Raw genomic sequence first — 23471 nt, forward strand, 5'->3', positions numbered from 1 at the left:
TAATAGTTTTAGTCCTTTGCCGTGGGACACTTCACTGAGAGGAACACATTCAAGAAGTCCTACCTGTACCCTTCCAGGTACACAGGCACAGAACTGCCTGTGTTATGTATGATTTATGTTCTTCTTATTATTATTTTTTGACCCAACCATATACTATGTCTTTAAAACGGATCAAAAAATTGACTTTCCCCATTTTTCATAGTATTGAAAAAAACAGAAATCAGGAGGGTCGTTTTACAGTATTTATGAAAAAGAGAGAGTGATGTCTTGCGTGACGGTCAATAATTTATGAATGAAAAGAGGCCTTTGTGAACCTCCACCACCCGCTCTCCCTCCCCTAAGTATCCCCCAAACTCCTGCTCCTACCCAGTGCTACTGATCAAACAGATATTGTTACCACTAAAATAGCAACTTAAAAAAACACACAGCCGGCCATAAGACCTGCCGGCAGCCCGGGACGGAGAGGAGGGGAGGGGAGGGGAGGGAAGGAGGGGGACGACTCACAGCAGCAGAGGGGAGGGAGGGAGAGAGAAAGAAAGGAGAGCAGACAGGGGGAAAGAAAGAAAGAAAGAAAGAAATAATCTAATAGACAGATTAAAAGCTCATATAAATGACAATTTAGCCTCCTGACTACTGTACAGGAGCGATGGGGAGTGTGTGCTGTGTTGAGGCGGGGGGGGGAAACAATACTGTATGTGTATGTGCATGCGTGGGGTGGGGGTGTGTGTGTCATCTATCACTGGACAAATGCTGGGTGGTGGTGGGGGGGTGCTGGTGGAGGTGGTGGTGGTGTTTGGTGGTGGTGGTGGAGGGGGGGTTGTCGGCCAGAATGGTGCTGCTCCTCAAATGAAATAATATATCTTTGAAAGCCTACGCCCCGCGCCAGGCCCTAGGCCCATATATCAAGCCCAAGAGCGTCTGGTGGATCCGCTCCAGGCCCATTAACCTTCCACCTGTTCCCCCCTTACACCCCCCACCCTACCCCGCCAACCTACCGGTCCTCTTTTCACCCTCCTCTGTTGTCCTTCACCATGCCCCCTCTCCTCCTCCTCCTCCTCCCCCTCCTCCTCCTCCTCTTGCCCTTGGTCGTTGCCTCTCGCAGTCCCTTGTTCATCTTCCCATTTAACCCCCCCCCTTCCTTATTTCCCCCTTTCTGTCCTTCATTATCTCCTTCTTGTATTCTCTGCTTCTTTCTCTGTCTGTACCTGTTTGTCTTTTTCTTCCTTGGTCAACTCTTTCTTCTGTCTCCATCGTTGTTCAATTTGTCTCTAACTCCACCTGTGAGTTTGTCCTCGCTTTCCCCGAAGTCTTTCTCCCTCTAAATCATTCACTCTGTCCTCCTTTTCATCTCTGTCTTTTCTGGAACTCATTCCAACTCCCCATCTCCTCTCCTCACCTCTCTTTCTACTTTCTTCATCCCTCTTTTTTTCCTCGTGTCCTTCTTTAACACCTTCTTACTTCCCATCCGATAGAAAGTGAGCATGATATTGGGTGCAAGTGCGTATTGGGGCGTGGGGGTGTACAGCACAACCTGCAGAATAATTCAAATGCAATGGACCAGGGACACAGTTACAAATCTCTGCCAACTGCGTGCGGCCGCCAAGCCCATCACACTCGCAGTTTGTCAGGATTGGGGTGTCGGGAGGGGAGGTTGTTGCAGGAGGTGGGACTGGGGGGGGACCGTTGACCTCTGTGACAAGACATTGCGGCCCCCGAGGCACTGAAACTCTGCGTGTGTGTGTGTGCGTGTGTGTGTGTGGAGGGTTGTATAGATATACCACTTCCCAGGGTTCACAGATCACGCCTAAAACGGCTTATTAATTTCCACTCAGTTATGGGGTGTGAAGAAAAAAAAAAGAGAAGGTGCAATCCCCGGTCAACGTGGAGCAGGGGCAATACAACCCCCACTTATACACACACACACACACACAAACATGCACATGCACCTTGAAAATTAAACTGCTTCTGGATAGGTCATGGAAAAAAAAATTGCTGCAAGTGTGCACGGCTGCGTGTGTTTGTAGAAGGAGGATAACCAAGATTGTAGAAAAAAGAGCCTCCAGTCTGAACTGGGCGGGTGGGTGGTGTAAAGTATAATTTCACCAAAGTAAATTCATGTAATATTTATGGATGTAGATGGAGGGGAGGTGAGGAGGGGATGAAATTATGCAGCAGGGTAGAGTGGGGCGCATCAGAGGACCTTACATTATTCACTCAGGTAAATCTATAAGTGGAGAATATTCAGGTGTGAGATGTGAACATCAGCTCCCCTCCTATCCCACCCGAGGGATCTGTCATCCAGCCGTGATTGACTGACGTTCGGCTGCTTAGAGGAGTCGAATAAACTGGCGGAGAAGGCTCGGCTGTGTAAATAATTCTTCGGCTTAAAATGGTGGTTGTTGCAGATTTTTGTAATTTTTGGGGGGTATTTAAGGGCTCTTTTGAAATTTCAGGTGGAGCACAATTCAAGCTAAACTCAAGTGAACTCCAGCTCTATTAAATCAAATCCAATCTCAAACTTGCTTAATGACATTTTCTGACCATCTCCACACTTTTTTTGCTTTTCTTTCTAAGATGACACAATGGCAGTAAGACAGCTCGATGTATTAGTTTGTAATTATTGCAATCATAAAATTACAATTTTTTTAAAAATTAACATTTTTAGATTTTTCTCTAATAAGAAATCAGCACTGCAGTTGAATTTCTTTAAGCCAACGTGTTCACTGGTATTCCTAATAAAATGGCCTTGAGCAAGACACCATAGTGCCACAAAATTATTAATATTTTTGCTTATTTTTTTATTAGAAATTGACAGTTGAAAGCAGAGGATGACCTGCAACAAAGGTCAACCTCCTCTCCCCTCCTCCTCTCCTCTCCTCTCCTCTCCTCTCCATCTTTAATTTTCCCTCCTCACCCTTTTCCCCGTCTTTCCTTCCTCTTCCCAGACTCTCCTCACATTCCTCTCCTCTGCTCATCTCTTTTCTCGTCTCCCCCTCTTTGTTTCACCTCTGTTCTCCTCGCCCGTCCTTTCCTCTCCCCCGCCATCTGTTTATCCAATATGGCTGTCCCATCTCAGCTGGGAGCTTTCCCAGGGAACAAGACTTCTAATACAGTTCCTCCTCAACATAATGGCCCTCAGTTCTGCTTTTGCCATTCCCGCTACATGCGGAGCACAAGCAAAACAGAAAAAAAAAAAAAAAGAATAAAGAAAGAGACAGAAAGGCACAAAAACCTGTCTGGATCACCCCTTCCCCTCCACATAAACCCCCAAAACAACTGTCCCTAAATGACTAAAATAAACAGCGAAGCCACATTTCAGCATGTCACGGGTATTTTCCTCTCAGCATCTTTTTTATCAGGTGGATGAACTAAATATATGTATAGTTGCACTGTGTTCATGGTCAATAATATCATCTTTTAAATTGATATGTCACTCTCACCATTAAATTGAAGTAACATAAATTCAGATTCTTTTTGGATTTTAGACAAAAATTTTTTTTAAAAAGCCTAAATTTGAACTTATGACGACATTCTCCTCACAGCTGCTTTAAAACTCTGAATGTAAATGCATGGTTCCACTCTGCGGTAATATGAAGCTGCTGTGTGGTTTTCAGGCAACTATTGTATTCTAGTGTCCCCCCCCCTCACCACCACATCTTGCAAACACTGTTTCTGTTTTGTGTCTTGGCATGTGTGCAGCTTTTTCCAGACTGTTTTACATCCGTATTCCTTCAGCAATGTAATACTCCTAGAAAAAAAAAGATATTTTTTGCTCCATACTCCCCAATTTTGGTGTCAGTCGCTCAAATCATATGCCTCTTAGCAGATAATCTGGCACTGATAGCAGTTTATTTTTGGGAAAAGGTCAACGTGGTAAAAGTAGAGATGAACAGCCGAATTCAGAGGGTAATATGTATGTAATATGAAGGTGTATGATTGAATCCAATACGATCCTACGTTTTTGGGTAGAAAAGAGACATGAGAAAAGAGATAAACAGCTGAGGTCGGGGATACAGAAAAAAAAATCAATAATGGCATTTGTCTGTAAACAGTAATGATGGCTTATTTGACAGTGTAGCATACGTGAAGATGCATTTTTCTTTACTGCAATATGGCTGCACTCCACCCGCTTCAACACACTCTATGTGATCACCTAAAAGTCTTGACTGACATTTCCGTTTTTTTTCCACCTTTGCATGTTGCGTGTTGACAAGGCACACAAAAGTGCTTTTGTCCCAACACCAAACGCACATCCTTTTTTATTAAAGGCTGCAGAGAGGAAAGAGGGTGGGGTGGCTGTGGTGAAAAGGGAGTACAGTTAGGAAGGTGAGATATAAACACAATGAATCATCAATAGTCCCGATCGCACTGCTAAAAACTCCTTCCCATTGTGTTTGCGGTGGGAGTCATGTTAGCCATCGCTACGCAGGAACAATGGAGGAGACGGTAGCACAGGACAAGCTACGGCAGGTATGAGTCACGATGGACGCATACACAGTCACAGTAAAGCTTTCTCATATTCAGTACAAACAGGAAGATTAGAAGGGGAGTTTTTTTTAACACAGCTGTGGTTTTAGATTTTAGGAAGGATCAAGAAGTAAAATTTTGTTAACCAGTAATTCAATCTCTGTGTTATCCTTGTATATGTCTAATAATTTGCCCCTGCTGTTTACTTTACAACCATACCTAAAACAATCTCTTACTTCCGTTACAATTTTATCTTTTACAGCGGCGGTTTGATTTATTTTTACATGCATACAACAATACCACTGCATCCCTGCTGCTGCATTAACTTCTAGTTTACTGAGGCTACTACACTAAATCCAAGCAAACACTCAATACCAAGTACTGCCAGTAGCTCTCTTTAAAGAATCCAAATGCATCTTTTACTAGAGTTGTGCTTTACCATGCACGTACTGTATCTATCTGGCTTGCAGTTGGCACTCGGGCAGTCGGAGGGGTTCAAGGCAGGACAGGGGAGGCCGAGGGAGGGGAGGGTGGCAGAGCACCAGCCCGATGCTAGCAAATGTCACTGAGAGACAAACACATTTGTTTCTCCCCCTTTGAACACACTCGGATACACTTCTAAATTGACACGCACGTGCTTATTTATTGGATTAAACACTGACATACTTTTGTAGACGTAGCAGAAACCAGAAAGAGCCTCCACACATTTGAATTCAAATACATGCTGAAATACATCTAAAAATACAGCTGCATCTATTTGTATGAAAAAGATGCACTGATCCTATGAAGCATTTCTTGAAACACACTACCATCTGCAAAATGTGCACCTTTCAGTAACGAAGAAAAGAACAGTCATCAGACGTCAACCTATTCTAAAAAACTCTTGCAATTTCTAAAGAGGAAATTACTGGCAGTTATAAGACGTTCAGCAAAGGCTCAAGGTTTTGTACACACGAGCAACAATCTAATCTTTAATATTAAAAAATATCAATACACACATTAATAAAAAGACCTACAGCTGCATCTTTAACAGTATTAATATGTTGGCAAACAGACGCTCAAAATCTAACATTAAGAGCTGAATAGATTTAGCACACATACACATTAAAATGATTTCTAAAGGCACATAAGCCCACAACCACTTGCACGTTTGCACATGCACCTGTCTTCAAGTCCGTTAAAATTTTCATAAAATAACCACAAGTGATGGTGCCCTCAAACCGTGCCAAAATCCTTCCCTCATGCGCCACTTTTTTCTCTCTCGCTGATTTCAAAACCAGCGCACCAGACTTGCCTTTCTCTAATTGTCGATGTGTTAAACCAATCAAAGCCGAGGTAGGTTGGCAACGAGAGCCCACCCCAACAAGGTGTTACAAATAAATGTTCCTCACGTCATGCCTCATTCCCAGAGGGAATGAGGGGGAGAAAGCGAGGCAGTGTGCCGCAATGGAAAAGAATAGGGAGTGCTCTTTAGAAGGTTCTCCTAATGGCTAAATATTTATGAGTCCCGTGACCGAGGCCAACTTATGGAAACTAAATCTTTAAACACTTTTTTGGCAGACGCCTCGCACACACCCTTCCAGCTTGGCTCCACTACCAGAGAAATTCTTTTGTTCTTACGGAGCTAATAATAGTGAGAGGGGCTGTGTGTTATGTGTGACTGGTGTCTATGTCTTAATGTGGGTAAGTGTGTGTGTGTGTGTGTGTGTGTGTGTGTGTGTGTGTGTGTGTGTGTGTGTGTGTGTGTGTGTGTGAGATGAAAGTGTATTTATAACTTCCTACAGCGGCACACTACTCCTGTGTCAAACTTTTAATTCTGCCCCGCTTCCTGTCTTACTGGACCCCGGCTCGACCTCACATCTGACATTAAGATGTATATTAGCCGGGGATGTCGGAGGTCAAAAGGATGTAAAAAACATCATAGATTGAAGTGATCTAACTAGGTAAAACACTGAGACACACGCTCTCTATGGTAGGTAGTTTTATCTGAAGTGCCAGTATACATTTTAGCATCTATGGAGATAAAATCATCATCATTCATATTTTCATGGATGAGCACACCGAGACAAAAACAAACACGCAAAGGAAAACTCACAGGGAGATAAAGTGGGGATGGCAGAGGACCTGGGTCGGATTTTCTACATAATTTAGTGATATACAGCACGGTAGGAAACACGTAATAGGCAGCACAAGAACAGAATAACAGCATTTTACACACTGCACAAATCACACACTCCCCAGGTAAAATCAGTAAGCTCAGCTAAGAAAAAAAAACTGTTTCAAAATCAAAAACCTGTAAAATTCCTTAAAACGTGCTTTTATTATGAGCATCAGGCAATCAAGACAGCTGATCAGTTTGGCTATCTCACGCTTTGCATATTTTGCTCACCATCTCCGACACTAATCTTTGCTCAGCAGTCCTCCCAGTAGCTGCTAATGAGAAACAAGCAAGGCAGAGACAACTATGGGGTGTGTGGGAAAAACTGTCAGAACCACAGCTAGCACATTATTTGTCAAACCCCCTTGTGTTTTAGATGACTCTTTTAAAGCAGGGGAAGCGGGGTAAGTTCTATTATCTCCCTCCCCAAAAACTAGTGGGGCCTGTACCACAGACACAGGAGGGTTTTTTTTTTGGAACGGATGGGGATAGAGGAAGAGGTTTCTCCTGCTTTGAGCTCAGGTCATTTTCTACCTTTGTAACAGGCACTCGGCTCAATTACTATTAAGCTCCAGAAATATGGGTAGTCATTAGGTAAACATAATGACAGCTCATTCAGCAGCAAATCAGGGAGTGACAAACACAAGTGGGGGAGATAATTGAATTAGGATGAGGGTGTGAGAAATAGAGAGGCTTCACAATGGAGCATAAATGATCATTCAAAGGTAATGGGCAAACCGCGCGCAATTATTAGCCGTGGCCACACCCTACAATGAGCCTTTGTGTGCGTGTCTGAGTGTGTGTGTGTGTGTGTGTGTGTGTGTGCGCACCGTGCATGTGAGGTGAATGCAAATACGGATCTCAAAAATGTCAATAGCGGGGACAGGGCTCGTGCTAAATGTCAACATGTGTTTTTCAAGGACACTTATGTGTGTTGTAATTGGCTCGGTTTTTTAATATTACATTTATTTCATTTGTTATTTTCCCCCTCTTTGAAAGCAAAATAATATTAAATATTTGCAAGAGATTTTTCAACAGGCCCCGGCCCATGAATATGCAGCTGAGCCTTTGGTGATGTGGAGTGAAACAAACAGAAAAAGGAATCAGACAAGGGGAAGGAAAACAGGTGAAGCACAGACTAATCAAATGCCTTTCATGTCGCTCTGAACATTAACCTTCATTCAGAGCAAATAAAGCTGCGAGCATACAAACACACACCAGAAACTCTCCCTTGGGCTCCGATGATGAATAGTAGCGGGAATTATCACATTTTACAGTGAGGCAGCGGTGGGCGGTTACCATTGGTCATTTAGAATTGACTGTGATAAACAGCCACAAAGGACAGTGTTTAATGGTTTGATTTTTTGTTTTAACAGATTTGGCAGACACATAAGCCTAATGAAAATGCTCTAAAAGAATGTACATCATGAATAGGTTAAAGAGATCTGAAATTTAAAAAGTAAAAGGCAATTTGTTGCTATTCTATATAAAATGGTCAGAATATCTCTGATCATCACAGTTTGTGCCCAAATAGATCTAAGGAATATTTCAAGGGGGACGGTATTCAGTTCACACAAAAAGCCTCAGACTAGAACCCTGTTAGTATGAAATGTGCCTGAAGCTCATAGTCAAAGTTTTCAAAACCCATAGCAAAAATGTGTCATGCACTGAGTAAATACAAATGGCTGCTGAATTTTGATCAGGCAGCGGGACAGACAGAGGTGGCAGCTCTGAGCAGACCCTGCCTCACCCCCTCCACCCCTTCAGCCTTATGCACACTGTATTAGTGTTGAGCCACAGCATAAAAAAGGAGATTAAAGGTCTGCTGAAGATAAAGGATTGACCAGATGATGTTCAGGAGCTGTGTAAAGTATTGTCAATTATGGATGACAACATGGTGAAAGATTCACGACTGGAACAAAATGCAGGATAATTTATTAAAGGCCTGTAGACGTACTGCAAATAGAATTAAAGCTTAAGTAGTGTGCTGTCATAACTGATAGGAATGACGGCCCGAACTATGAAAACAATGAAAATACTGGCTGTTAAAAATGAAATATAGGGAAAATAAACGCTTCTTCACATTCATACAAAAGCACAACTTGAACAGACCATGCACACCCACCTTGAGTTCTCGGAAGAAAATGCTGCTGCGCGCCCACTCCACAATGGAGAAGAGCGTTTGGTCGGCCATCTTGCACATCAGACCGAAGGTGTTGAGCTTCTCGTGTTTGCCTCGGCTGGCCTGCTCCTGCTGTAGATATGCCAGGATCTTGGCCTGAACCTGCGGTTCGTCCGGTTCACACTTTAGCAGCTCTACAATCAGGTGGGGGAAGCTGGGTGGCGAGCCTGACTGGTAGGCGTCAACATAGGCGTAGCCCATGATGGACTCTGGCGAGCTGGTGTACGGGTCTGGATACTCAGACTTGATGGTGCGTGTGCCCTGGAAGTGTCCGTAGGCCGCCTGGTAGCCCTGCAGGCTGCCGGCGTGTGGCGGCATCGCCATGCTGACTGGCGAAGTGACAAATGGGCTGCGATCGTAGTCTGTGGGGGGCAGGGCGGTGGCGTGATGGTGGTGGTGGTGGTGGTGGTGGCTGGCGTGGTGGCCGGCGTGGTGACTCAGTGGAAGGCCCTTGGAGGCTGCTGAGTGGATGTTCTGGATGGCGGAGGAGATTGTGAGGTCAGTGGGTACGGCCTGCATCACCTGGGTCATGGCCTCAATCTTCAGGCCGTTTGCTCGGATCAGCGCCTTCTTTTGCTGTTTGAGGGCCCGGTCACGTTTGTACATCGGGCCGAACTTGTTGCGACCGCCACGCATGCGGTCCGCCCGCACAGCTGACAGGCAGATAGGTGAAAAAGGAGACAGGAAAAGGACAGAATTAGCTCTAAAGTACGTGAAGCTCTGTCTTGTACATTTACTTCTTACTTCCAATATTAATTTTTTTTTCAGACATTCATGGTTAAGTCGAGCAATGTCACAATTAATTCACGAGTATGAAACATCCATCAAGTATACAAACAGGAGTTTCATAACCTGCTCTGAAACTACTGACATTGGTGAAGAAATAAGCTAAAAAAAAAATCTGACTAAATCCCCAAGATTCTAGTGTATAAGATTGTCCCTGCATGCATACAACACATACATGGTGTTATAAAGTAGAACTCCTCATTTGTAACCTGTATGTGGGGCAAAGGTTTTCCTGTGGTGATTACACTTGACATTTACCTGTTGACTCTTAAACCCCGCAGATCTAACAGATAGCACCGTTACTCATTAACCAAAAACTAAAACTTCCATGAACAAATCTGCTGAATGATCATTGAGCAGCTGGCCGTCTCGGTCTACCACTCACAAACTCTGCTCCTCACATTTTTTTAATTGGTATAAAGTCCAAAAAATTACCCTCCATTTTCTAAAATACATTTTTAAAATACTCTAAAAGCTTTCAAAATGTCAACGTCAATTAGCAGAAACTTTTTCCTCTGTAAAATTCTGAAAAAGCCTGACAATAAGTAAATTGGGGTTCTTTTTCTGATGAAACAAATATACCCATGATGCCCCCTGCCCTCCCCCCTCAGTGCAGGATCCTGTGGTGAGGATCACAACGAGTCTGTGCCGCTGGTATTTCTAATGAACAAACTGGGCACACAGTGGACTACGAGGACCATGTGTGATCTGGCTGACTGCTGCCATGGGGAAGCTGCTCTGCTGTCTCTCAGTTGGGGGGCACTGGTGTTAATTATTCATACTTAATTACCTCTTACTCTGACGAGGCTCGCCGAGCCCAGCATGCAACGAGCTAAAGGACGTCTGGGACTGTATGCAGCAGAAAAACACTCACTAATACCAACATTCCAGAGTATTATAGACTCATGTTTTATTGTAGTCAGTCATGTCTACCATCTTTAACTGAACATGCTAATAAATGCACATACATTTGACCTGTTCATACACCCTGAATAGTCAGATAACATAAGTGAGTCAGCCTGGGTCCACTCCAACTCGAGATGTCTTGACGGATGAATGAAAGAACAGAGGAAGAAAATTGAAGAGGGGGTGTGGAGAAGGCGTGGTGGGGGATTGAAGTTCGGGGCTAAAGATGGGCAGACGCCCACACAAAGACATACACGCACACACACACACACACACACACACACACACACACACACACACACACACACACACACACACACACACACACGCCAAGCTGCCTTGGGAGCGATTTTAATGACCTCCGTCACCAAAAGTGTCTGTCACTGATCTGAGCGAGAGGAGCCGAGATGGGAGACGCACATACACACCCGCCTGCACAACTGTCTCACCATTTCACACACAGCAAACACACAAAAACCACAGAACGGCTAACACGGGAAACATCGCACACACACACATCGGTCCGGATCACAGAGAGAGAGAGAGAGACATGGGAGCGAGCCAGACACTCCACCACCTTGGAGAGCCCCTGACGGCTTAAATGGTACGTAATTTATACACAGTGATGTTACACACACACACACACACACACACACACACACACACACACACACACACACACACACACACACACACACACACACACACACACACACACACATACACATGGATTTCCCAACATGCTTGAGGTCAGCTCCATGCAGTGCCCATTCACCCAGGCTCAGGGATTATCATGACCGCTAAAAAATTGATCACAGATCAAAAAGGGGGAAAAAAAGAAGAAATCAGGAGCCCCGTCAAATGTATCTATTATACATTATTGTAGGGCGACTTTAACTATTAATGATTCTCCACAACAGCGTAATTAATGAGCTGAGAAACTAATAGTTGGCCCTACTGGGAAAACAAAATTAGGCCCTGACTGCCTTTCTTGCCTGCCTCGGACCCAGGGACCCACATCATATCATGAATATCAGGATGGGGGGGTGCAGGCCTTCCCACCACACACACAGACACACACACACACACATACGCACAGATTCTTTGTCTCTAATTAAACAAGGTGATTTGCATTCATGTAACACAGATTAATATAGAAAGGGGGAGGGGGAGAGGGGAGGAGGACAGTGCATGCCTGTGAATTGGGGGAGAGAATGAATGGTTGACTGAGGTGGAGAGATATTAATGGGTTGGACGCTTTGGAAATTGAGCTTATGATGAGAAAAGAAATCGTATGATCCTGTAACTTTAGAAGTTTAGAAATATGTCAAAATGGGAAGAAAAAAGCAAGACAGCTTAGGTTTACTGCTCAAAAAGAGAAGTTTGCAATTACTCCCATCATTAAAACTCTGCAGTAATTGAATTTCTTTTCAGAAAAGCTTCCAGGGTGTCTGTTCCAAACCTAAAGTCACTGGTGGTGGTTTTCTGTGGTGCCAAGAAACGCGGTGTTTTGATGCCTGTGATTAGCAAGTTGATGACAGCCACCTACAGAGATTCATCAACAGAAAATACAAGAAATATAAATACAGGAAAAAAAGGAGAATAATGCCGCACACAAAGTTTGATTGGCAGGAGCTGTTTGGAAAGTGCAGCGATGAACACTTAGATTGAAACAAAGGCAGAAGCAAAAAGAAACTGTAAAACTGTGAACTGAAAAAACACAAGAAAGATCTGAAAAGAAATCAAATATATGAAGAGGAAGCGTCATCAGGAACTTCTTTTTATCCATTCAAACTTTATTCTATTAGTATGGAAAGGAGCTGAGCTGAGGATATTGTGGGCTAGCAGTGAGGTTTTGGGGCTAAAGCCAGACTAAAACAGAAAGATGCTGTCTTACACTCCCCTTTCTTAATATCTGTGAGCCCGTTCGCACAAATACACAAACTTGGGCACATACCATCCATAAATTCCTAGACTGACCCAACCAAAACCCTGTTCCTCATCCCCCAAACGTATCCAGTAAAGCCCTGTACATCTCAAACATGTACCAACACAAACAACTACACACACACACACTGCATCTTTATAGCACACACAACTGCTCTACACGTAGCCTCTAACACACTCGAACGCATCACACCCACTCACACAGACGCACACACAGCCCTCAGTGCTTATATCCTCTGATTTATGGTTGTTTAATATACAGGAATATTAAGCGTGCGTAGGTGAGGATCCCTGTCGGCTGCCGGCATATTAATGGGTCCCGCGGAGCCTTGCTGACACCCTGTTTGTCATGTCGGGGCCCTAGCCCCTGCTCTGGATGCGCCCTATCCCATGCACACACATGAATACCTATGATACCTATGCATAAGTAATGGGACAGCTCCCTGGCTCCCAGCACAGGTACTGGGAGGCTGATGGAAGACAAATCAGAGCGAGAAAGATGGAGACAGGGAGGAAATAAAAAGTGGAGGGAGACAAGATGCAGAAAGGAATATACAAACACTCAGCTGGTGGTGCTAATTTCAGCAGAATGGAAATTTGTATTTTTTGTAATTAATGAATTGGATGGTGCATTAATTGTGAATAAAAAAGGTTAAAATGCTTTTAGAAGGCTTTCAGAGTCTTTTCTAATGTTGTGAGTGCAACAAGTCCAAAAAAAGTTCATACATTTTCTTGCCAGGTTTATAACGAGACTGTTCTTGTTGCTAAAGACACATAATATTATCCAAGCAGGTGAGCAAATTAATCAGCATTTCATTAGTGGAAGACGAGAAATTGTATATTGTTCTTTGTGTCTGTTGTGACATCATCTTTAGTTTTCAGTAGCTATTTTTAAGACCTCTTGTGCCTTCTGTTTCTTTTAATAGTACACAGTGGAGCCAAAGTGTATTCAAATTCACACCATAACAAATACCACTGCTATGCTCCATCTTTAAGATGATACGCTGGTGAAGGAAATATTAGGCAGCTCAGTGAAGCATATGATGCAAGGCAACTATTAGCGAGCAGAAAAGAAAACCATGCCAGTGGGAGCTGTTCAGATACGGCACGCTTCATCAGCTTTACTGAATGACGTTCTAATGGATGAAATCTTTTTTTCCTTTTCCTCAATGAGTCAACGCTGGCAGAGGCGCTGTGTAACATACTGAGGATCGAGTGCTTTTTGCAGCACGGTGGCATGTGTGCGCGTTTGAGTGGTTAAATGAGTCAATGTGTGCATGTGTGAGTTGTGCTTCTTTTCCTTTGAAAATGCGTGACACAATGAACTACCTACCCCTGAAAGCGACTGATAAATTAACAGCTTTTTAAAGGCAAAAGTAAATTTCACTTTAGTAATTTTATATTAAAACACAAATTTGATTGAGAAATGTTAGGAACTGCTGGTATGCAGTCAGGTAATTTCAGATGAAACGTGTTATTTGTCAGATTGAACCAGTGCTTATTTTTCTTAGCCTCTGCTTGGCTTTTCCTCATTTTTACAGGAAAATGAGTTTTTCGAAACCGTTTTCAATGTGAACACACTGGGTCAGAGGTAAATCATTTATCCTGTGGCAGTAGCAGGCAGAGGAGAATATGATATGCTGCTGCTGCGTTTAACTTCTTTGTGCTACGTCTGGCAGCGTTGAGGTTCTGCAGTTTTTCGCTTTGTTATCAGGTCAAGATACTGCGACTGATCTCATCGTGCGGGGATAAAGTGATAAACATGTCACAACACCGTTTGTGCGACTCTCGTGTGTGCCTATCTGCCATTTCACCTCATTTCTCTGCCTTCTTTCAGCTTTGAAACCAAACCAAAAACCCACACATAAAGCCACACAGAGGCTTCTTTTCCTGCTACCTCCCTCACAGCAAACTGAAAAGTCCGCACAGACTGTCTCATTGGCTGGCACACTTATCAACAAACAAGAGGGACATTGAACAACACCAGAAAGGCAAAAGCAAACATCCCAAAAATACAGGCAAAAAAAATGTAGTTAAAGCCAGCTTTCAAGTTCTCCTCACATTTGCTTGCCACCTGATACACTGAAATCACATATTGCTGCAAGCTGCTGTTTTATGGAATGAAAAGATTGCACTAACAAAGTGCATGACCCCAAACCTCCTTTTTCTCTTTCGCCGCTATTGTACACACTTTTTTGTTTTTAGATAAAATGACAGCTTCTCCCTCTTGCCTGTGGCCTTCTGAACACCTTTTTTTTGGGGCTTCTCATGAATATATGGATGTGTTTACCAGGGAGAGCTGTATGTGTGTGTGTGTGTGTGTGCATACTGTGTGTGTGTGGTGAGGGGTGTCAGCCTTTCTGTATGGGAGGTCTTTACTGGTTGTGGCAGGAGTCGCCCACTGGAGCTTCTGGCCCCTGACAGAGTGCTGCAGGGCCCGTCTTGCCCCCGAGCTGAAAGTTACCGCCAGCAAAACAAATCAAACGCTAACCCCCCTCCCCACCCGTGTCAGCTTGAAAATGACAGGCCGGGACACTCTGCCCAGCGGCCATTCACAATTAACAGCAATTAATTAAACCGCACATGGCAGGTAAAGGGAGAAGCCTCCGGAAAGATTTTAGTTAGGCTGTCTTTGTTTTACTTTCGTCCTCCAAGGGTCGTATTTCTTTAACATATTAACTTTTCTCAGTTGTATGTGATCATTTCTGGGGTCTTGGGATTTTTAATTTGGCCTAAATTACAAATGTGTGAGATATTTTGTCTCAATATTCGACTGAGATAATATGAAGTAAAAGAATTCACAGATTTTATTCAAGGGTAACACTATAACTTTTTAAAATCCTTTTACGTGCAACTGAGAGGTGGGCTTCAGGCCTCACTAGTCACTTTAAAATTGTCGATTTTAGAATAAAACCTGTGAACTAATGTGTGGAGCAATTTGGTGAATTAAAATATTATCTTTAAGCAGCAAAAAAAATGTGTCTTGCCCTGCCGTCCTGTCACCTCTGAAAAGCCACATTTGAATAAACTTCTGAGCCGTGTTCAAATTAAACAAGGCGCCCTCGAAATGGCCGGCCAAAAGTATCATCATTACCATTCTCGCCCTGCCGCCAAGTCTAATATTTTATCTATTACTTTGTCTGGCATGTTTAAGTGCACAACGGCTACCAGATACACCCCCAACTCCCCCTGAGCCCATCTCTAATACTAATAAGCAATGCTGCGTTTCAACACATTGGAGGAAATGAAAGGTTTAGATATTATATTTAAACAAATATAAGCTTCTGATTTCATACATAGTGTTAAAACTCTTTTTGTCTTTGCCTCAATTTGGGACAAACCTATCTACATGCAAACTGATCATGGAAGAATATTTTCACTCTAAGTTTCCTAAAAAAAAAAAAAAAATGCAGTCAATGCGTAATGATTAGGTCTGTTCAGTTGTGAATTAATGGAAAAAGACTAGTTTCATAAGAACTTTGGTCGAGGTTTTTAAAACACCTCTGTGGAAGTCCAGAAGCAGTCGATCTCCAATTTTAGCTGCTCCATGTTATAATTTTTTCCTCCACAACTTCAGGAACAGTAATTGCAAACAGGCATCATATCTTGAAAAATATATGATCCAGCACACAGATTGCAATAACACTGGCTGGATGTGCTTTTCCACTCCTGCAGATGTGTACCGTAGGATCTAGATCATATGTTAGTGTAGTGGTGTTTACTATAAAAACCCCAGAATAGACAAGATCGGTGGTAAACTACTCATGGAATCCTACAGAAAAAAACATCTCCCTGAGTAAAATATAATTTTTAAAGACTTGTGGTGAAAGTGAAATTCCACCACTGCCTGTAACAGACAGCAGTGGTGGACTGTAACTACAAGAACCATTTACTTAAGCACATATTTCAGCTACTTTAGCTGAGTGTTTTATTCTTGTTGGTCCTTATAGTTTATAGTATGAATATATGTACGTTTTAACCTGCTACATTAACTTTACAGGTGGAGTTACTGGTACTTTGGGGATACGGATTTCACATGCAAAACATATGAATATGTAATAAAACACAAGTACAACATGAAGAAAGTACTTGTGCATTAGTGTCTTAATAATAATAATCCAGAGATATAAAATAAATGAGCATATCACTCATATATGATGCATTTCTGCATTTTAAGCACCTTTACTTTTGAAACCATAAATATACTTCGCTAGAAATTCAGATTTTTACTTAAATGACATTTTCTAATGCGATGAAATATAAATATGTTGCTGTATTACTACTTTTACTTGGGCACCTTTGACAGACCACTGGTTAGTGGGGATATTCAGCACCAATAACATCACTTTACTCTGTTTGAGAACCTTTGAGCAAGGCATTGAAATCACACTTGATTATTAATGCCACATGTTTGAATATGAAAACCTTCCCTCCTATAAACAACACCTAATCACCATTATCCTTTTTATGTGTTTTTGATGAATCCCAAACTTTTAACCCCTGCAAATTTAACATACCACCACTCTGCATTATTACTCACAATGGCGTCTTTTTAAAGTTGCTAATAAATCAAATCACAGCAGCAAAACATTGGTAACATTTCAGTAATTCTCCCATGAACCAAGCACCTGAGGTGTAAAAATGCAAACATGTTCCTGTACCTTCTAGCTTCATGCCGACGGTGAGGCACTTTTGGAAGCGGCAGTACGGGCAGCGCTTTCTCTGGGTCTTGTCAATCTGGCAGCTCTGGTTCTCTATACATGTGTAACGCTTGTTGTTCTGGACGGTGCGCTTGAAGAAGCCCTGCGGAGAGAACCAATTAAGACGTCAACCCGCTTGACCCCTGCAATGCGATGGTAATTGGCCCATTCACACTCCCAGACAGATGGAGAGGGACAGGCTTAATGGAAACACACACACACACACTGAGTGAAGTTTTGAAAGCTACACTCCAATTGATATGATGCTTCACGGACGCATACAGATGCAGAATATAAAGCAGAATATGAAGACGTAGTTTTTTCGTCTTACAAATCAAACATATTTCAGTTTTTCTAAAAAGTGTCTTTTATAATGATGCTGAAAACTGAGTATTTGAGTGTTTCTTGATTAACGAACTTGTTTCTAAAGTGATTTTTTTTTAACAAAAACATTAATTCTCCACATACCTGTTTTACTCACATTCACCACATTACTCACCTTTTCACTGCATTTGAAAGGGCAGAAATTCTAATTTGGCTCCTGTCAAAATTGCATTACTATTCTCAATATTCTCTGTTCATGTAAAGACTCTTTTCAAGCATCTTTTCAACTCTCTACTTAATTATTGAAAAATGTGAGCGTAGGAGTCCATAAAATCCAATAAATTATATCCATAATTCACAGTTCCGGGATTACAGAGATTCATACCTGCAACATGGAATTTATTATCGGCAGCAGCAGTGAAAATCAAACGAAGGGAGGATGGTATTAACGTATTCTAGATCCATAACCTAGGAGGAGAATCCTTAAACCTGGTCTTTAAAATAAAATAAAAATAAAAAAGAACGTGCTGCTGTCAATATCTCACCAAACACAAATTTAATTGACAATCTGCATTGCCTGATCTGTCAAAAAGAAAAACCAAAAAAAAAAACACTGCACTCGGTTTTGGATTATCGACTTCTCAGTGCCAAAAAATCCATGCTTCAGAGAGAACTTTCTCTCCAATTTTCCATTTAGCACATGCCCCGTGCTATAAATATCTGAACCAAACTGGATTCTAACATGCTTTAAATAAATACACACAATATGACATCTGGAGATAAGGTGGACAACGTCTTACTGGAAAGCTGTTGTTTGAGTTGCAGTTCAACCCAGAGGTGAACAGACTCATTCTGATGCGATTGTTTCAAGCAACATTTGTATCTCTTTACAAAATTATACAACTTGGCATACCAGTTAACATGAAATCAGAAATCTTCAAACTAATCTGTAGTTGTAATCTGCAAAGTATCGACAATGTTTACGTTGAAATACACTCTCTGCACAAAACTGCAGCCAGGAGATGGCTTTTACTGTGTGCCAAAACCGACCAAAGGAAAAATATCTTTCACGCTATCCCTTTATCCCCTCTGATCTCTGTTTCTTGCACCTCTGTTACTTGCTCATGTCCCTTGCATCGCAGCTCACTTGGTACATATTTTTCTTTCATTTACTTTCTGCAGATCGTGAGTGTATTTTGATATGTCCACTGTGCACCCGGTCTGACCTTTGACCTTCTTACTAGTCATTTTTACTATTCGTTTTGTGGCATTTTAACGTTATTCTACCTTTTCTCTCTCAGCTCATTTCTACCAAAAAGCAGCTGTCGGACCACGTAGCCCGTTCCAGCTCCTTGTTGTTATTCCAACAGGTATGATGTGGTACCGTGTTTACTTTATGTGGGCTTCTGTGTATGAACTAAAACTGCCTGTGTGCACGAATAGAGGGGGATGTGTGTGTGCATGTGTATGGGTTTGTATGTACATTTGCAGAGTCCAAATGCGAGTGGAAGTAAGAGGGGGAAGGAGTCTTTGCTGCTGTTTTTCTCTGCATGTGAGTCTGAATGTTCCTCAGCAAAACACCATCAACCAAACCAAAGCTCCACAAATACGAATTTGGCGTTGACCGTGCCCAATCACAGCTGCATTTTAGGGGACTGACAAGATGAGGATTCTGTCCAATACAAAAACTCACCAGAAGATAATACAAAATTGGAAAACGTGAATCTTCTGTTCTGTCCTGTGAGCACCCAATAACAACTGCTTCATTTTAATAGAAAACTGCAAATAAAATTGCTGTTTTTATGCAGTGTAGCTTTGGAGAAACCTCCAGCACACTGGAGATGAATTGCATTACCTGGCTAATAGCCTATATTCAATGTCAGAATGAACCTGTAACATGCCAACAGACTGGTCTCAGTCCAGCCCTCATGATCACACTTTAATTGAAACAGACTGCCTGCGATTTTAGAGAAAATCAATGACAAGCTTCAGGTAATTATCAATAATATTAATGTTTCAACAAGGATATACAGCACTTTATAAAGGACCTCTTCATCTACATCTTGCATGCACAACACCAGTGCGTTGAACTGCACTGGGAAATGTGTGGATTTGGCTCTTGAACACGGGCCTTGCGTTGAGGCAGGAAAGCAGCAGAGATGCCACTGACGTCTCCCTTCAAGCAAATGTTTAGCATCTCAAGGTCATGATATGGGATAAAATCTATAACATCTGCTTTGAATAATGACCACATAGGCAAGAAATGTGCACCGCCGCATCAATACTGCGAGCTGCAATTTTAGACTGAACAGTGTTAACACAGAGGCATTTGTCTTCGCTTAATTTTGTGCTGACAGCTTTACCAAACTAAATAAAAAAACTTGGGAAATGCCTGTTAGCTCTGTGTTGAGAAGTGCAGCGGAAAGCAACAAAAGGGGACAAATACCTTGTTGACTGAGCTCCAATGAAGCTGTTTTGCCTCATTAATAACCTGCGTATGGAAACATTTTGCTAGCAGGCAATGCTGCCGAGCTCCTAATGAACTTGTGATGAGAGCTGCACACAGCAGGACGCCAGCTTGTACAAATATCACCACTGTGTACTTTTGCTGCACGTCCGGTGGTTGCAGAAATTACAAAAAAGCAGAACCCTTTTGCATGCTTTTGAGCTCCTGTTTCTTTTCCAAGCCATTCCACTCCTTTTTTTTTTCTTTTTCTATAAAATCCTCTGACACTCACAGGAAGAGTTTGTTAGATCAACTGTCACAACGATATTTGACCCTCGGCCTCTGTGCTGTTAGTTTTCCTGTAACGTGAAGGGCGAGGGGCTGAAAATTTCACTCTACTGCTACACTTGTTGCAAGTCACTCTTGATAAAAGAACGTGGAACTAAATGCCTTGCATGCAAAAATGCCCAGAGAGAGCTGTGTAGTGAAGTTGAAGAGTTGTGGAGAAGAAAATGCCAGCGCCACAATGCAGTGGGAAATAGCTGAAGTTCTAGTAATATTCAAGGAAACAACGGATACCAAAGGAAGCGTAATATCATAAAAGACATTAAATTCACCACTAAACTGACACTACAAACACACTTGCATCACCACAAAGCAAAAGCATCATGCAGACACCAGTTGATGCACCACAGGAGCAAACAATTATATCTACATCTAACTAAGACCACACTACCAAAGACAAGAGGCTATTTCAGTATTTTAAAGCAGATATGTAAAAATCACAAGCACACAATTCCACACACACTTTTTGTCGTCCCTACTCGGGTATTATTGCAGTATCATTTCCCACCTTGCAGCTCTCGCAGGTCAGCAGTCCATAGTGATACCCAGAAACCTTGTCTCCGCACACGGGGCACATCTCGTCCAGGTCTTCGTCATAGGAGTAGTCCATCATTTTTAACTGGGGTGCTGCGGGACACACACGGACACACACAGAGAAGTCTATTTCAGCGCTGAGGAATCTCTTTCCCAAAAGCCCGCTTTCATCCATTCAGAAGAACCACTGGGAACCACGCGTCGCCACTGAGTGAGAGTTTCTTTTTTTAAGGTTCTCTTAGACTTTTAGAGGTTTCATTTGAGGATGAGTAAAAAGCTGCTGAATATTTTTGGAGTGAGTTGAAAGGACGAAACCATTTATTTCTCCCCGTCACTGGTCCTTCTTCTCTTCTCTATTCGTTGCAGACAGGAGCCAAAAATAATAATAATATTATATAAATATATAAATATATATATAAAGGCGCTCATGAAAGTGAGCCTCATAAATATGCATGCGTCTAAGTCGTGAAATCGCTGGGGGGAAATGGAGAGATATTAGACTTAAGGATTGGAGGAGAAAATGTTACCGCCCACAGACAAATGAAGACACACAGAGAAGCCCTTATCTCTGCAGGCGAGGTGAAAAACATCCAAAACCAACTTGAACCAACATTATTTTCCACCTTTCGAAGAATCAGCCGCGATGCTGTGGGCCAGATTTGGTTTCTTTTATAATTTTTAACTCATGAAAAAGTGGTTGTAACATTATATGTGACGATCTGGATGCAGTAGGGAAAAAAACACGAAATTATAAAAGTACTAAAGTTTCGCTCATTATTTTGACTGAGGAGTAAATGATGGAGAATTCACAAATTATTGCGATTTAAAAATCGATTTAGAAATGCTTGAAATTGCACATGTTCTCACTACTTTTTTTAAAAAAAATCATATTTATGGCTCCATATTCGAAACGATTGGGGTATTCTGGAGGTGCTCTAGTCGCCCTGCGCTTTCTTGCATCAGAGTGTGTGTGAGCGCTGAGCAAACAGTCAGGCTGACATTTACAACAGTTACAAAAGCATTTATGGTTCTAATCATAAAAAAAGCAGCCAGGATTAAAACAGGAAAACCTCAGTGGATGTGGCTGTAAAAGTGGAAATATTTGGTCAACTATAGACGCCTTCCATTGGCCTTCATGTGTTGCTGCTCCACTTCTAAATCCACTCATCTGCTCGCAGAGACCTTTTTAATTAGACCTGATTTCGAGTTTGTTAACGCCGTTTGCTCTGCTGGGATCCGCTGCTGCTGCCTGTTCCTGCTGGAGCAACAAGTTTCACCAAGCTGCTGGCTTATTTTTTTCTTTCTTTCTCTCCACAGTAGCTCAAAGCTCACATCCATTTCCGAGCTTTCTTCTGCTGCAAAGCGCAAAAAAAAAAGGAGATGATTTTCTGGGGCCTAGTTTGCACCACGAACGAAAGCAGTAGATCTGATCATATTTGAATAAAGGAAAGAAACGTTATCGAGGCTTTGGTTGCAATTATGGAGTACACACAATCGTGGCAAATTGATAATAATTTAGCACCATAACGCAGCTTGTGAGTAAAATTCGTAATTTTTCAAGTATTTTCCAGCTTGGATTGATCTCATCTGCACGCTGCTGCTGCGTTTTATTACGCCAACACTTTCAGTTTCACATATTAAGGAAGTCTAAACTGCAAAAACAACCTTTTTTTGAACGCAAAGGTATGCGTAAATTCATTTTAGGTGCGCAGCTCCTGCAGCCTGCTCCAGTGACAGTCGCAGGTGCGCACACTCGGTGCGTATATGTGCAGAAAGATGCCAAAACGCACCGGTGTCTCACCTTCTGTCCCCTTTGCTCATGCAATTTCCAAAATAATAATACAAAAAATAAAATGAAAATAAAGGCACATTTATGATTCCAGGAGAATCCCTCGGAGCTACCTTGTTTTAAGCGGTGTGCAAAAGTAGATAACGGGCTCCCTAACAAGCCACTCCTCGACTTGAGTGAGTGTGTGTTATCAACGTCTCATAAAGCAGCACCGGGCTAATTGATTGCCCGGTTATATTGCTGTGGAATGACATGCGCCGAACGAGGGGGGTTACGTGAGTTTATCTTGGCAAAAGAGTCCGATCTTCTTAAAAAAAATGCTGCTTCACGTGTCATCTACTTTAAAGGAGGAGATCAAGAAAAATAAAACATTCGAATGTGTGCCGGAGGGAATTTGAATAATTCTGAATACGGTGAAAATGGCTTCAAATTTGTTTTCAATCAAAGCTGCAATTTTTTTTGAAAATCATAAACTTAATTGTGCAGATTTAAAGGTCCAAAAGTCCTGGATTTTTTTTAACACTGTCAGTGTGATGTGAAAAAAATAAACTGAGAATAAAATACACACCACTGCATAACAAAAAAGCGATATCTGGTGCTGCTTTTAATTTAATTTAACTTGGCCTTTTAATGCATTTACAGTGACTATTTAACAAACCGCACATTTGTTACAAACATAACAAAATATGAATTAGTTTCGATTTGCGCCACAGTTATTTTCTTGTTACAACGTCTACAAAGTGTAAAGTAGACCAGCATTAACGGGCTTTATAGGTTCAAGTTTACTCGGCTGGGGTCAAATATTTTGGGAGCGACTTAATCAGATCTGTGTTTTTCCTCATCAATTGGCTGCAACTCCTTCCTTTTCCAATTTTATATTCAGGTAA

General features: G+C 42.1%; 1 protein-coding gene across 2 annotated transcripts in view; it reads right to left on the reverse strand.

Moving 5' to 3' along the window:
- The window catches only part of nr5a2 (nuclear receptor subfamily 5, group A, member 2), a 68874-nt gene that overhangs the window by 44203 nt on the left and 1200 nt on the right, over positions 1-23471 (reverse strand). For both annotated transcript variants that reach the window (XM_051947524.1, XM_051947523.1), the window contains 3 exons: positions 20770-20888; positions 17108-17249; positions 8751-9460 (listed from right to left, as the gene is read on the reverse strand). In XM_051947524.1, coding sequence (XP_051803484.1) covers positions 8751-9460; positions 17108-17249; positions 20770-20888 — 971 coding nt within the window. The remainder of the gene's footprint in view (positions 1-8750; positions 9461-17107; positions 17250-20769; positions 20889-23471) is intronic.

Source organism: Acanthochromis polyacanthus, chromosome 4 (assembly GCF_021347895.1).
Source record: "Acanthochromis polyacanthus isolate Apoly-LR-REF ecotype Palm Island chromosome 4, KAUST_Apoly_ChrSc, whole genome shotgun sequence".
Classification (NCBI taxonomy): Eukaryota; Metazoa; Chordata; class Actinopteri; family Pomacentridae; genus Acanthochromis; species Acanthochromis polyacanthus.